This window comes from Chiloscyllium punctatum, chromosome 33 (genome assembly GCF_047496795.1).
Source record: "Chiloscyllium punctatum isolate Juve2018m chromosome 33, sChiPun1.3, whole genome shotgun sequence".
Taxonomy (NCBI): Eukaryota; Metazoa; Chordata; class Chondrichthyes; order Orectolobiformes; family Hemiscylliidae; genus Chiloscyllium; species Chiloscyllium punctatum.
Genome location: NC_092771.1, coordinates 21002333 through 21017219, shown reverse-complemented (window position 1 = coordinate 21017219; position 14887 = coordinate 21002333). Strand labels below are relative to the sequence as shown.

At 56.7% G+C, this 14887-nt stretch overlaps 1 protein-coding gene across 1 annotated transcript in view; it reads right to left on the bottom strand.

The window, feature by feature from the left end:
• Window positions 1-2505: 2505 nt before the first annotated feature.
• The window catches only part of LOC140458474 (small ribosomal subunit protein eS27-like), a 49491-nt gene continuing 37109 nt past the window's right edge, over window positions 2506-14887 (bottom strand). The window contains exon 4 of the mRNA XM_072553101.1: window positions 2506-2736. Coding sequence (XP_072409202.1) covers window positions 2708-2736 — 29 coding nt within the window. The 3' untranslated portion in view covers window positions 2506-2707. The remainder of the gene's footprint in view (window positions 2737-14887) is intronic.

Below are 14887 nucleotides of genomic sequence, written 5' to 3'. Positions count from 1 at the left end.
AAATGTTATCGCTGTTCCTTCACTACCACTGGGCCAGAGCCCTGGAACTCTCTTCCTAAAAACATGACACATTCTTGAGGTTAGAGATTGAGTCTCTCATATATTGGAATCGTTGCTTGTCACAGAGTGAATTACATCATAGAACGAGGCTATTTGGCCCATTGAAGACATGACAGCTCTCTGTGGAACAATCAGTCAGGCCTGTTCCTATTGCCCTCCAGCTCCCTTTTGAAATCATTGATTTCTTACCCTTGTGGATGCGGGTACAGTTACAATGTTTAAAGATATTTGGATAAGTGAATGAATAGTAAAGTTTTGGAGGGATATGGGCCAGCAGCAGGCAGGTGGGACTAGTTGATTTCGGATTATGCTCAGCATGGACTAGTTGGACCGAAGGGTCTGTTTCCATTCTGTATGACTCTATGACATGGACTACAGTGGTTCAAGAAGGTAGCTCACCATCACCATAAGGACAATTAGGGATAAGCAATAAATCTTGACTTAGATAGCAACACCCACATTCCATCAAAGACTTGTTTTTAAACCATTACAGCACAGAGGGAGACAATTCAGCCTTTTAACCTTCTGAATCATAGAATCCCTACAGTGTAGAATCAAGCCCTTCGGCCCAAAAAGTCCACACCGACTGTCTGAAGAGTAACCCACCCTGACACCCATGAAGCAATTTAGCCAATTCACCCTAACCTGCACATCTTTGGACTGTGGGAGGAAACCCACGCAGACACGGGGAGAATGTGCAAACTCCACACAGACAGTTGCCTGAGGCGGGAATTGAGCCCAGGTCCCTAGCGCCGTGAGGCAGCAGTGTTAACCACTGAGCCATTCTGCTTGCTCACTCCTGTGAATTTAGTCAGCTGTGTCCCTCCCATCTATTCATGTGCCCAGGGAGTTTATTTCCCACTTAAACAAATGCTTTAGAAAGGCCAGAGGAAGTGATGGATGCAGGTACAGTTATAACATTTAAAAGACATTTTGATACGTTTATGAATGAGAAACATTTGGAGGGATATGGGCCAGGACTAGGCAGGTGGGACTAATTTAGTTTGGGATTATGTTTGACATGGACTGGTTGGACCGAAAGGGTCTGTTTCCGTGCTGTATGACTCTGTGACTAGGCCACATTTTACATCATTCTCTTGTAAACACAGGCTTTATCCCAATGTAACCTGAAAAGTACCCTACTGGAGATCTTGTCGAAAGTAGCCAAATAGTATATCATAAATAATCCAGGAGGTTCAAATCCCCATTGAAAATGTGACTGCAGCTAAAGATTGCGCTCGGGGAGTTTTCGGTGTGCTGTGGAAATCTAATTTGTGACAAAGCTGCTCCTTTAACAAGATTATGTTGTCCTTAGATTTTTTTTTCAGGAGGTCGTAAAAACACTGGTTCTGAAAGGTCTGGGCTTGGATGGATTTTCAGGCCAGTTTGTTTACACAGTTTCCCTGATACTGCCTCAGGGAAAAGGCTTTCAAGTTTAAAAAAAACACTTGTACAATGAAAGGGGAGTGGCCAGTTCTCCCAGCTCAGCTTCTCTCTGGTTTGGTTTGGCTGTTCATGAACACAGTCAGTCAGTTTTAAAGCTACTGGACCCAAAGAAGCAGGTCCATGCTGACCCTCCCTCTCTCTGACATCTCTCCTGTAAGACCCTGTGTTTTTGATTTTTACCTTCGGTGCCAAGAGGTGCTCATGTGGATTGCTGCAAGAATTTGGAACAGCATCATTAAGTTGGGATGATCTGTTGGGTTTTCGGATAGGATAGGTTATTCTGTATTCTGTTCTCTTTTGTCTGTGCTTCACTTGGTAATCTTGTAAATAAATTCTGTTTTGTTTGAAACAAATTGGTTTGACCAGCTGCATCGCTCCTGGAATATCCACTATACACCTGCTTAAAACAACTAGCAAGGTTAGGATCCGGGCTACTTTTCTGAAATGTTTTGAGGGGGGCTGGCCTGGTCCATAACAAAATGGGTTCACTGATACGTGGACCCTTTAGTGCCAATGTGACTGAATGCCATGACTCTTAAACTGCGACAAAAGGATGGGCAGTAAATACCAGTTTTGCCAGTGCTGTCAATGTCCCTAGAATGAATAGGGAAAAAAGAAAAATCATCACTCAAATTTCAGTCGCTCAAGAAAGGATGGACCCCTTGGCTGTGGTGGGTCTTGAACCAGGGGATACAGTCTTAGGGTAAGTTGGTTGGCCATTTAGGACTGAGATGAGGAGGAACTTCTTCATTCAGAAGGTGTTGAATCTCCATAATTTCTCTAGCTCAGAGGCTGTGGAAGCTCTGTCACTGAGTCTGGTCAAGACAGAGCCATTGATTTCTAGATACAAATGAGATTTAAGGGTATGGTGAAGTAGATGGGTCAGCTGTGGTCTGCAATAGCAGAGAAGGCCCGAGGGGCTGAATGGCCTACTCCCATTCAGATATCCCAAAAAAACGTAAGAACGTTGCACAGTCGCAATGATATGCACCTCATGGATTGGATCATTAACACAGTTCTCATTTTATTAGTTAGATGCTGTGGACAATAAACAGTGAAAAACTATAAATGCCCATTTTAGCCAACTGCAATGTACAATCACATTCATTGCAATCAATGAAATAATAGCCCCATATCCTGGTGAAGGTCATTGATCATCGGTACAGTCACGTTGCCCAGACTGTCCTCCCGCACACGTCACTCAGTGTTGCTTTCTCCGGAAGGAACAGCCTAGACAAAACAGAAAGCAGAATGGTGACAAAATACTAGCGCACCACTGGTTGGGCTGAATGGCCTGCTTCTGTGCTGTAAATTTCTATGTAACTGTTGTGATCTCTGTCGAGGTCTATATGTTCCTGTGAAGGTGAAGGGCAAGGTTGGCAGGAACAGGGAACTCTGGATGACAAGAGATATTGACATTTTGACCTGAAAAAGGAGGCACGTCTCAGGTACAGGCAGCTGGGATTAAAGGGAATCCCTGGAGTTATACAGGGAATACAGGAGTTTACTGAAGTAGGAAATCAGGAGGGCAAAAAGGGGGCACGAGGTAGTCTTAGCTGAGAAGATTCAGGTGAATCCAAACAGGGACTTTCAGGATATTAAAGGAGATAGAATAACGAGAGAGAATAAGACCCCTTAAGGATTAAACTGGACATATATGTGTGTAGAACCGCAGGCGATGGGTGAGGTTCTCAATGAACATCTCTCCTCTGTGTTTACCGTGGAGCAAGACATGAAGACTTGGGAACTTGGGAAACTTAGTGGTGATGTCTTGGGGTCAGTCCATATCATAGTAGAAGAAGTGTATTAGAATGTATTAGAATGCATGAAGGTGGATAAGTCTCCTGGTCCGGACCAGGTATATCCAAGAAAACTTCATGTGCCTAGAGGAGAAATTGCGGGGGCCCTGGATGATGTTTTTGCATTTGCATTAGTCACGGGTGAGGTCCCAGAAGACTGGAGGGTAGCGAATGTTGTGCCATTATTCAAGAAGGCCAACAAGGAAAAGCCTGGGAACAACAGACCAGTAAGCTTAACATCTGTGGTGGGTAAGTTACTTGAGAAGATTCTGAGATAAGATATACATGCATTTGGAAAGACAGGGTTTGATTAGGAGCAGTCAGCGTGGCTTTGTGAGTGGGAAATCATGCCTCACAAATGTGTTATAGTTCTTTGATGACGTGACCAGGAAGGTTGACGCGGACAGGCTGGTAGACATAGTCTATATGGATTTCAGTGAGGCCTTTGATAAGGTTCCACATTGTAGGCTACTCTCGAAGGTTAGATTGCACAGAATCCAGGGTGAGCTGGCAAATTGGATACATAATTGGCTCAATGCTAGGAAGCAGAGGGTAATAGTGGAAGGATGCTGTTGGACTGGAGGCCTGTGACTAATGGTGTCCCTCAGGGGTTGGTGCTGGGCCCATTGCTGTTTGTTATCTATATCCATGATTTGGATGAGAATGAAGAAGGCATGATTAGTAAGTTTGCTGATGGCACTAAAATAGGTGGTGTCATGGACAGTGAGGAAGGTTATCAGAAATTGCAGCAGGACCTTGATCAACTGGGGGAGTGGGCCAAGAAATGGCAAATGGAGTTTAATAGATAAGTGTGAAGTCTTGCATTTCGGAAAGCCTAAACAAGGTAGGAGTTTCATGGTGAATGGTAGGGCCTTAAGGAATATAGTGAAACAGAGGGATCTTGGAGTTCAGGTTCACAGTTCTCTGAAAGTGGGGTCACAGGTGGACAAGGCAGTTAAGAAGGCTTTTGGCACGCTGGCCTTCACCAGTCAGGGTATTGAGTATAGAAGTTATGTTGCAGTTATACAGGACATTGGTAAGGCCACACTTGGGGTATTGTGTTCAGGTTTGGTCAACTTGTTGTAGGAAGGATGTTATTAAACTGGAAAAAGTGCAGAAGACATTTACAAGGATGTTGCCAGGACTCAATGGTCTGAGTTACAGGGAGAGGTTGGACAAGCAAGGACGTTTTTCTTTAGAACATAGGCAAATCATAGGCACGGGGTCATGGAGACCGGACCAGCACAGAGGCACTGAGACTGGGTCAATACAGGGTCACAGAGACTGGGTCAGCACAGGGTCACAGAGACCGGGTCAGCACAGGGTCAGGGAAACCGGGTCAGCACAGAAATACTGAGACTGGGTCAGCACGGGGACACAGAGACCGGGTCAGCACGGGGTCACAGAGACCGGGTCAGCACGGGGACATAGAGACCGGGTCAGCACGGGGTCACGGAGACCGGGTCAGCACAGGGTCACAGAGACCGGGTCAGCACAGGGTCACAGAGACCGGGTCTGGTCGGGGTCACAGAGACCGGGTCTGCACGGGGTCACGGAGACTGGGTCAGCACAGGGTCACAGAGACCGGGTCTGGTCGGGGTCACAGAGACCGGGTCAGCACGGGGACATAGAGACCAGGTCTGCACGGGGTCACGGAGACCGGGTCAGCACAGGGTCACAGAGACCGGGTCTGGTCGGGGTCACAGAGACCGGGTCTGGTCGGGGTCACAGAGACCAGGTCTGCACGGGGTCACAGAAACCGGGTCTGGTCGGGGTCACAGAGACCGGGTCTGCACGGGGTCACGGAGACTGGGTCAGCACGGGGACACAGAGACCGGGTCAGCACGGGGACACAGAGACCGGGTCAGCACGGGGACATAGAGACCGGGTCTGCACAGGGTCACAGAGACCGGGTCTGCACGGGGTCACGGAGACCGGGTCAGCACGGGGTCACGGAGACCAGGTCAGCACGGGGACATGGAGACTGGGTCAGCACGGGGTCACGGAGACCGGGTCAGCACGGAGTCACGGTGACCAGGTCAGAATTGGGACACAGAGACCAGGTCAGCATTGGGTCACGGTGACCGGGTCAGCACAGGATCACGGTGATCGGGTCAGCATGGGTCACATAGACTGGGTCAGCACGGGGACATGGAGACTAGGACAGCATGGGGACACATGAGACCGGGTCAGCACGGGGACACAGAGACCAGGTCAGCACGGGGTCACGGTGACCGGGTCAGCACGGGGACACAGAGACTGGGTTAACTCGGGAACACAGGGACCGGGTCAACACAGGGTCACGGTGACCAGGTCAGCACGGGGACAGAGAGACCAGGTCAACATGGGAACACAGAGACCGGGTCAGCACAGGGTCATGGTGACCGGGTCAGCACGAGGTCACATAAACCGGGTCAGCACGGGGACACAGAGACCGGGTCAGAAGAGGGTCACGGTGACCGGGTCAGCACAAGGACACAGAGACCAGGTCAGCATGGGGTCACATAGACCGGGTCAGCACGGGGACACAGAGACCAGGTCAGCACGGGGTCACAGAGACCAGGTCAGCACGGGGACACAGAGACCGGGTCAGCACGGGGACACAGAGACCGGGTCAGCATGGTGACACAACAACTGGGTCAGCACGGGGTCACATAGACCGGGTCAGCACGGGGACACAGAGACCGGGTCAGCACGGGGACACAGAGACCGGGTCAGCACGGGGACACAGAGACCGGGTCAGCACAGGGACACAGAGACCGGGTCTGCACAGGGACACAGAGACCGGGTCTGCACGAGGACATGGAGACTGGGTCAACACGGGGTCACAGAGACCAGGTCAGCATGGGGTCACAGAGACCAGGTCAGCACGGGGACACAGAGACCGGGTCAGCACGGGGACACAGAGACCGGGTCAGCACAGGGACACAGAGACCAGGTCAGCACGGGGACACAGAGACCAGGTCAGCACGGGGACACAGAGACCAGGTCAGCATGGGGTCACATTGACCGGGTCAGCACGGGGACACAGAGACTAGTTTGGCACAGAGTCACAGAGACCAAGTCAGCACAGGGACACAGAGACCAGGTCAGCACGGGGACACAGAGACCGGGTCAGCACAGGGACACAGAGACCAGGTCAGCATGGGGTCACATTGACCGGGTCAGCACGGGGACACAGAGACTAGTTTGGCACAGAGTCACAGAGACCAAGTCAGCACGGGGACACAGAGACCGGGTCAGCATGGGGTCACGGAGACCAGGTCAGCACGGGGTCACGGAGACCGGATCAGCATGGAGTCACGGTGACCAGGTCAGCACGGGGTCACAGAGACCGGATCAGCACAGGGACACACAAGACCAGGTCAGCATGGGGACACAGAGACCGGGTCATCACTGGGTCACGGTGACCAGGTCAACATGGGGACACAGTGACCAGGTCAGCACAAGGTCACGGTGACCGGGTCAGCACGGGGACACAGAGACCGGGTCAGCACAGGGTCATGGTGACCGGGTCAGCACGAGGTCACATAGACCGGGTCAGCATGGGGACACAGAGACCAGGTCAGCACGGGGTCACAGAGACCAGGTCAACAAGGGGACACACGAGACCGGATCAGCACGGGGACACAGAGACCGGGTCATCACTGGGTCACGGTGACCAGGTCAACATGGGGACACAGTGACCAGGTCAGCACAAGGTCACGGTGACCGGGTCAGCACGGGGACACAGAGACCGGGTCAGCACAGGGTCATGGTGACCGGGTCAGCACGAGGTCACATAGACCGGGTCAGCATGGGGACACAGAGACCAGGTCAGCATGGGGTCACAGAGACCAGGTCAACAAGGGGACACACGAGACCGGATCAGCACGGGGACACAGAGACCGGGTCAGCACAGGGACATGGAGACTGGGTCAGCACGGGGTCACGGTGACCGGGTCAGCACGGGGACACAGAGACTGGGTCAGCTTGAGATCACAGAGACCGGGTCAGCACAGGGTCACGGTGACCGGGTCAGCATGGGGACACAGAGACCGGGTCAACACGGGAACACAGAGACCGGGTCAGCACAGGGTCATGGTGACCAGGTCAGCACGTGGTCATATAGACCTGGTCAGCATGAGGACACGGAGACCAGGTCAGGCACGGGGTCACAGAGACCAGGTCAACAGGGGAAACAGCGACCGGGTCAGCACAGGGTCACAGAGACCGGGTCAGCACGGGGACACAGCGACCAGGTCAGCACGGGGTCACAGAGACCAGGTCAGCACGGGGACACAGAGGCCGGGTCAGCACGGGGACACAGCATCCAGGTCAGCACGGGGACACAGAGACTGGGTCAGCACGGGGTCACAGAGACCAGGTCAACACGGAGACACAGAGTCCGGGTCAGCAAGGGGACACAGAGACCAGGTCAACACGGAGACACAGAGTCTGGGTCAGCACAGCGTCACGGTGACCGGGTCAGCACGGGGTCACATAGACTGGGTCAGCACGGGGTCACGGAGACCAGGTCAGCATGGGGTCACAGAGACCAGGTCAGCATGGGGTCACAGAGACCGGGTCAGCATGGGGACACGGAGACTAGGTCAGCATGGGGTCACAGAGACCAGGTTAGCACGGGGTCATGGAGACTGGGTCAGCACAGGGACACGGAGACCGGGTCAGCACGGGGACATAGAGACCAGGTCAACACGGGGTCACGGAGACCGGGTCAGCATGGGGACACAGAGACTGGGTCAGCACGGTGACACAGAGACCGGGTCAGCATGGGGTCACAGAGACCGGGTCAGCACGGGGACACAGAGACTGGGTCAGCACGGTGACACAGAGACCGGGTCAGCACGGGGTCACAGAGACCGGGTCAGCACGGGGGCACAGAGACCGGGTCAGCACGGGGACACAGAGACCGGGTCAGCACGGGGTCACAGAGACCGGGTCAGCACGGGGACACAGAGACTGGGTCAGCATGGGGTCACAGAGACCGGGTCAGCACGGGGACACAGAGACTGGGTCAGCACGGTGACACAGAGACCGGGTCAGCACGGGGTCACAGAGACCGGGTCAGCACGGGGACACAGAGACCGGGTCAGCATGGGGTCACAGAGACCGGGTCAGCACGGGGACACAGAGACTGGGTCAGCACGGGGTCACGGAGACCGGGTCAGCACGGAGTCACGGTGACCAGGTCAGAATTGGGACACAGAGACCAGGTCAGCATTGGGTCACGGTGACCGGGTCAGCACAGGATCACGGTGATCGGGTCAGCATGGGTCACATAGACTGGGTCAGCACGGGGACATGGAGACTAGGACAGCATGGGGACACATGAGACCGGGTCAGCACGGGGACACAGAGACCAGGTCAGCACGGGGTCACGGTGACCGGGTCAGCACGGGGACACAGAGACTGGGTTAACTCGGGAACACAGGGACCGGGTCAACACAGGGTCACGGTGACCAGGTCAGCACGGGGACAGAGAGACCAGGTCAACATGGGAACACAGAGACCGGGTCAGCACAGGGTCATGGTGACCGGGTCAGCACGAGGTCACATAAACCGGGTCAGCACGGGGACACAGAGACCGGGTCAGAAGAGGGTCACGGTGACCGGGTCAGCACAAGGACACAGAGACCAGGTCAGCATGGGGTCACATAGACCGGGTCAGCACGGGGACACAGAGACCAGGTCAGCACGGGGTCACAGAGACCAGGTCAGCACGGGGACACAGAGACCGGGTCAGCACGGGGACACAGAGACCGGGTCAGCATGGTGACACAACAACTGGGTCAGCACGGGGTCACATAGACCGGGTCAGCACGGGGACACAGAGACCGGGTCAGCACGGGGACACAGAGACCGGGTCAGCACGGGGACACAGAGACCGGGTCAGCACAGGGACACAGAGACCGGGTCTGCACAGGGACACAGAGACCGGGTCTGCACGAGGACATGGAGACTGGGTCAACACGGGGTCACAGAGACCAGGTCAGCATGGGGTCACAGAGACCAGGTCAGCACGGGGACACAGAGACCGGGTCAGCACGGGGACACAGAGACCGGGTCAGCACAGGGACACAGAGACCAGGTCAGCACGGGGACACAGAGACCAGGTCAGCACGGGGACACAGAGACCGGGTCAGCACAGGGACACAGAGACCAGGTCAGCATGGGGTCACATTGACCGGGTCAGCACGGGGACACAGAGACTAGTTTGGCACAGAGTCACAGAGACCAAGTCAGCACGGGGACACAGAGACCGGGTCAGCATGGGGTCACGGAGACCAGGTCAGCACGGGGTCACGGAGACCGGATCAGCATGGAGTCACGGTGACCAGGTCAGCACGGGGTCACAGAGACCGGATCAGCACAGGGACACACAAGACCAGGTCAGCATGGGGACACAGAGACCGGGTCATCACTGGGTCACGGTGACCAGGTCAACATGGGGACACAGTGACCAGGTCAGCACAAGGTCACGGTGACCGGGTCAGCACGGGGACACAGAGACCGGGTCAGCACAGGGTCATGGTGACCGGGTCAGCACGAGGTCACATAGACCGGGTCAGCATGGGGACACAGAGACCAGGTCAGCACGGGGTCACAGAGACCAGGTCAACAAGGGGACACACGAGACCGGATCAGCACGGGGACACAGAGACCGGGTCATCACTGGGTCACGGTGACCAGGTCAACATGGGGACACAGTGACCAGGTCAGCACAAGGTCACGGTGACCGGGTCAGCACGGGGACACAGAGACCGGGTCAGCACAGGGTCATGGTGACCGGGTCAGCACGAGGTCACATAGACCGGGTCAGCATGGGGACACAGAGACCAGGTCAGCATGGGGTCACAGAGACCAGGTCAACAAGGGGACACACGAGACCGGATCAGCACGGGGACACAGAGACCGGGTCAGCACAGGGACATGGAGACTGGGTCAGCACGGGGTCACGGTGACCGGGTCAGCACGGGGACACAGAGACTGGGTCAGCTTGAGATCACAGAGACCGGGTCAGCACAGGGTCACGGTGACCGGGTCAGCATGGGGACACAGAGACCGGGTCAACACGGGAACACAGAGACCGGGTCAGCACAGGGTCATGGTGACCAGGTCAGCACGTGGTCATATAGACCTGGTCAGCATGAGGACACGGAGACCAGGTCAGGCACGGGGTCACAGAGACCAGGTCAACAGGGGAAACAGCGACCGGGTCAGCACGGGGTCACAGAGACCGGGTCAGCACGGGGACACAGCGACCAGGTCAGCACGGGGTCACAGAGACCAGGTCAGCACGGGGACACAGAGGCCGGGTCAGCACGGGGACACAGCATCCAGGTCAGCACGGGGACACAGAGACTGGGTCAGCACGGGGTCACAGAGACCAGGTCAACACGGAGACACAGAGTCCGGGTCAGCAAGGGGACACAGAGACCAGGTCAACACGGAGACACAGAGTCTGGGTCAGCACAGCGTCACGGTGACCGGGTCAGCACGGGGTCACATAGACTGGGTCAGCACGGGGTCACGGAGACCAGGTCAGCATGGGGTCACAGAGACCAGGTCAGCATGGGGTCACAGAGACCGGGTCAGCATGGGGACACGGAGACTAGGTCAGCATGGGGTCACAGAGACCAGGTTAGCACGGGGTCATGGAGACTGGGTCAGCACAGGGACACGGAGACCGGGTCAGCACGGGGACATAGAGACCAGGTCAACACGGGGTCACGGAGACCGGGTCAGCATGGGGACACAGAGACTGGGTCAGCACGGTGACACAGAGACCGGGTCAGCATGGGGTCACAGAGACCGGGTCAGCACGGGGACACAGAGACTGGGTCAGCACGGTGACACAGAGACCGGGTCAGCACGGGGTCACAGAGACCGGGTCAGCACGGGGGCACAGAGACCGGGTCAGCACGGGGACACAGAGACCGGGTCAGCACGGGGTCACAGAGACCGGGTCAGCACGGGGACACAGAGACTGGGTCAGCATGGGGTCACAGAGACCGGGTCAGCACGGGGACACAGAGACTGGGTCAGCACGGTGACACAGAGACCGGGTCAGCACGGGGTCACAGAGACCGGGTCAGCACGGGGACACAGAGACCGGGTCAGCATGGGGTCACAGAGACCGGGTCAGCACGGGGACACAGAGACTGGGTCAGCACGGGGTCACGGAGACCGGGTCAGCACGGAGTCACGGTGACCAGGTCAGAATTGGGACACAGAGACCAGGTCAGCATTGGGTCACGGTGACCGGGTCAGCACAGGATCACGGTGATCGGGTCAGCATGGGTCACATAGACTGGGTCAGCACGGGGACATGGAGACTAGGACAGCATGGGGACACATGAGACCGGGTCAGCACGGGGACACAGAGACCAGGTCAGCACGGGGTCACGGTGACCGGGTCAGCACGGGGACACAGAGACTGGGTTAACTCGGGAACACAGGGACCGGGTCAACACAGGGTCACGGTGACCAGGTCAGCACGGGGACAGAGAGACCAGGTCAACATGGGAACACAGAGACCGGGTCAGCACAGGGTCATGGTGACCGGGTCAGCACGAGGTCACATAAACCGGGTCAGCACGGGGACACAGAGACCGGGTCAGAAGAGGGTCACGGTGACCGGGTCAGCACAAGGACACAGAGACCAGGTCAGCATGGGGTCACATAGACCGGGTCAGCACGGGGACACAGAGACCAGGTCAGCACGGGGTCACAGAGACCAGGTCAGCACGGGGACACAGAGACCGGGTCAGCACGGGGACACAGAGACCGGGTCAGCATGGTGACACAACAACTGGGTCAGCACGGGGTCACATAGACCGGGTCAGCACGGGGACACAGAGACCGGGTCAGCACGGGGACACAGAGACCGGGTCAGCACGGGGACACAGAGACCGGGTCAGCACAGGGACACAGAGACCGGGTCTGCACAGGGACACAGAGACCGGGTCTGCACGAGGACATGGAGACTGGGTCAACACGGGGTCACAGAGACCAGGTCAGCATGGGGTCACAGAGACCAGGTCAGCACGGGGACACAGAGACCGGGTCAGCACGGGGACACAGAGACCGGGTCAGCACAGGGACACAGAGACCAGGTCAGCACGGGGACACAGAGACCAGGTCAGCACGGGGACACAGAGACCGGGTCAGCACAGGGACACAGAGACCAGGTCAGCATGGGGTCACATTGACCGGGTCAGCACGGGGACACAGAGACTAGTTTGGCACAGAGTCACAGAGACCAAGTCAGCACGGGGACACAGAGACCGGGTCAGCATGGGGTCACGGAGACCAGGTCAGCACGGGGTCACGGAGACCGGATCAGCATGGAGTCACGGTGACCAGGTCAGCACGGGGTCACAGAGACCGGATCAGCACAGGGACACACAAGACCAGGTCAGCATGGGGACACAGAGACCGGGTCATCACTGGGTCACGGTGACCAGGTCAACATGGGGACACAGTGACCAGGTCAGCACAAGGTCACGGTGACCGGGTCAGCACGGGGACACAGAGACCGGGTCAGCACAGGGTCATGGTGACCGGGTCAGCACGAGGTCACATAGACCGGGTCAGCATGGGGACACAGAGACCAGGTCAGCATGGGGTCACAGAGACCAGGTCAACAAGGGGACACACGAGACCGGATCAGCACGGGGACACAGAGACCGGGTCAGCACAGGGACATGGAGACTGGGTCAGCACGGGGTCACGGTGACCGGGTCAGCACGGGGACACAGAGACTGGGTCAGCTTGAGATCACAGAGACCGGGTCAGCACAGGGTCACGGTGACCGGGTCAGCATGGGGACACAGAGACCGGGTCAACACGGGAACACAGAGACCGGGTCAGCACAGGGTCATGGTGACCAGGTCAGCACGTGGTCATATAGACCTGGTCAGCATGAGGACACGGAGACCAGGTCAGGCACGGGGTCACAGAGACCAGGTCAACAGGGGAAACAGCGACCGGGTCAGCACGGGGTCACAGAGACCGGGTCAGCACGGGGACACAGCGACCAGGTCAGCACGGGGTCACAGAGACCAGGTCAGCACGGGGACACAGAGGCCGGGTCAGCACGGGGACACAGCATCCAGGTCAGCACGGGGACACAGAGACTGGGTCAGCACGGGGTCACAGAGACCAGGTCAACACGGAGACACAGAGTCCGGGTCAGCAAGGGGACACAGAGACCAGGTCAACACGGAGACACAGAGTCTGGGTCAGCACAGCGTCACGGTGACCGGGTCAGCACGGGGTCACATAGACTGGGTCAGCACGGGGTCACGGAGACCAGGTCAGCATGGGGTCACAGAGACCAGGTCAGCATGGGGTCACAGAGACCGGGTCAGCATGGGGACACGGAGACTAGGTCAGCACGGGGTCACAGAGACCAGGTTAGCACGGGGTCATGGAGACTGGGTCAGCACAGGGACACGGAGACCGGGTCAGCACGGGGACATAGAGACCAGGTCAACACGGGGTCACGGAGACCGGGTCAGCATGGGGACACAGAGACTGGGTCAGCACGGTGACACAGAGACCGGGTCAGCATGGGGTCACAGAGACCGGGTCAGCACGGGGACACAGAGACTGGGTCAGCACGGTGACACAGAGACCGGGTCAGCACGGGGTCACAGAGACCGGGTCAGCACGGGGGCACAGAGACCGGGTCAGCACGGGGACACAGAGACCGGGTCAGCACGGGGTCACAGAGACCGGGTCAGCACGGGGACACAGAGACTGGGTCAGCATGGGGTCACAGAGACCGGGTCAGCACGGGGACACAGAGACTGGGTCAGCACGGTGACACAGAGACCGGGTCAGCACGGGGTCACAGAGACCGGGTCAGCACGGGGACACAGAGACCGGGTCAGCATGGGGTCACAGAGACCGGGTCAGCACGGGGACACAGAGACTGGGTCAGCACGGTGACACAGAGACCGGGTCAGCACGGGGTCACAGAGACCGGGTCAGCACAGGGACATAGAGACCGGGTCAGCATGGTGACACAGGCAAGAGTAGGAATCGGTGAGGCACAGTGTGTTACTGTTGGTGTCATTAACAAAAAGGGAAACTGAAAATGAAGGAACAACCTGCTTCTCCCCTTTAAGTAATCTAATTTTTTAAAAATCATTTTCGGGACCCGTGTTCCTCTGACAAGGCCTTGAGAAGGTGGTGGACCCGTGTTTCTCCCCACAGTACTGTTAGGGAGGGAAAGAGACCTTCATTGCTCAGATCGGTTATGGGCAGAGTCTTGTAATATTAGCAACATTTCTCTCTGGGCATTACAATGTGTGGAGTTAACATGGGAACAATAACAGATCGGTACAGACCCCTTGTCTGTCCAGCCTGACCCACACCAGGTTAAACCTGTATCGAAATACACACATACCAACTGACTTACACATTGCTAAATAAATGGAAAATTGGGAGAAAAATCTTGGAAACTCTTCTTGGATCACCAAAATGTAAGCTGTGTTAGGAGAGAGTGAGTGCCCAGGAAAACATCTCCCTTCCAAGATCTCTACAATTCTCCAACATTGGGCCTGTCTGAG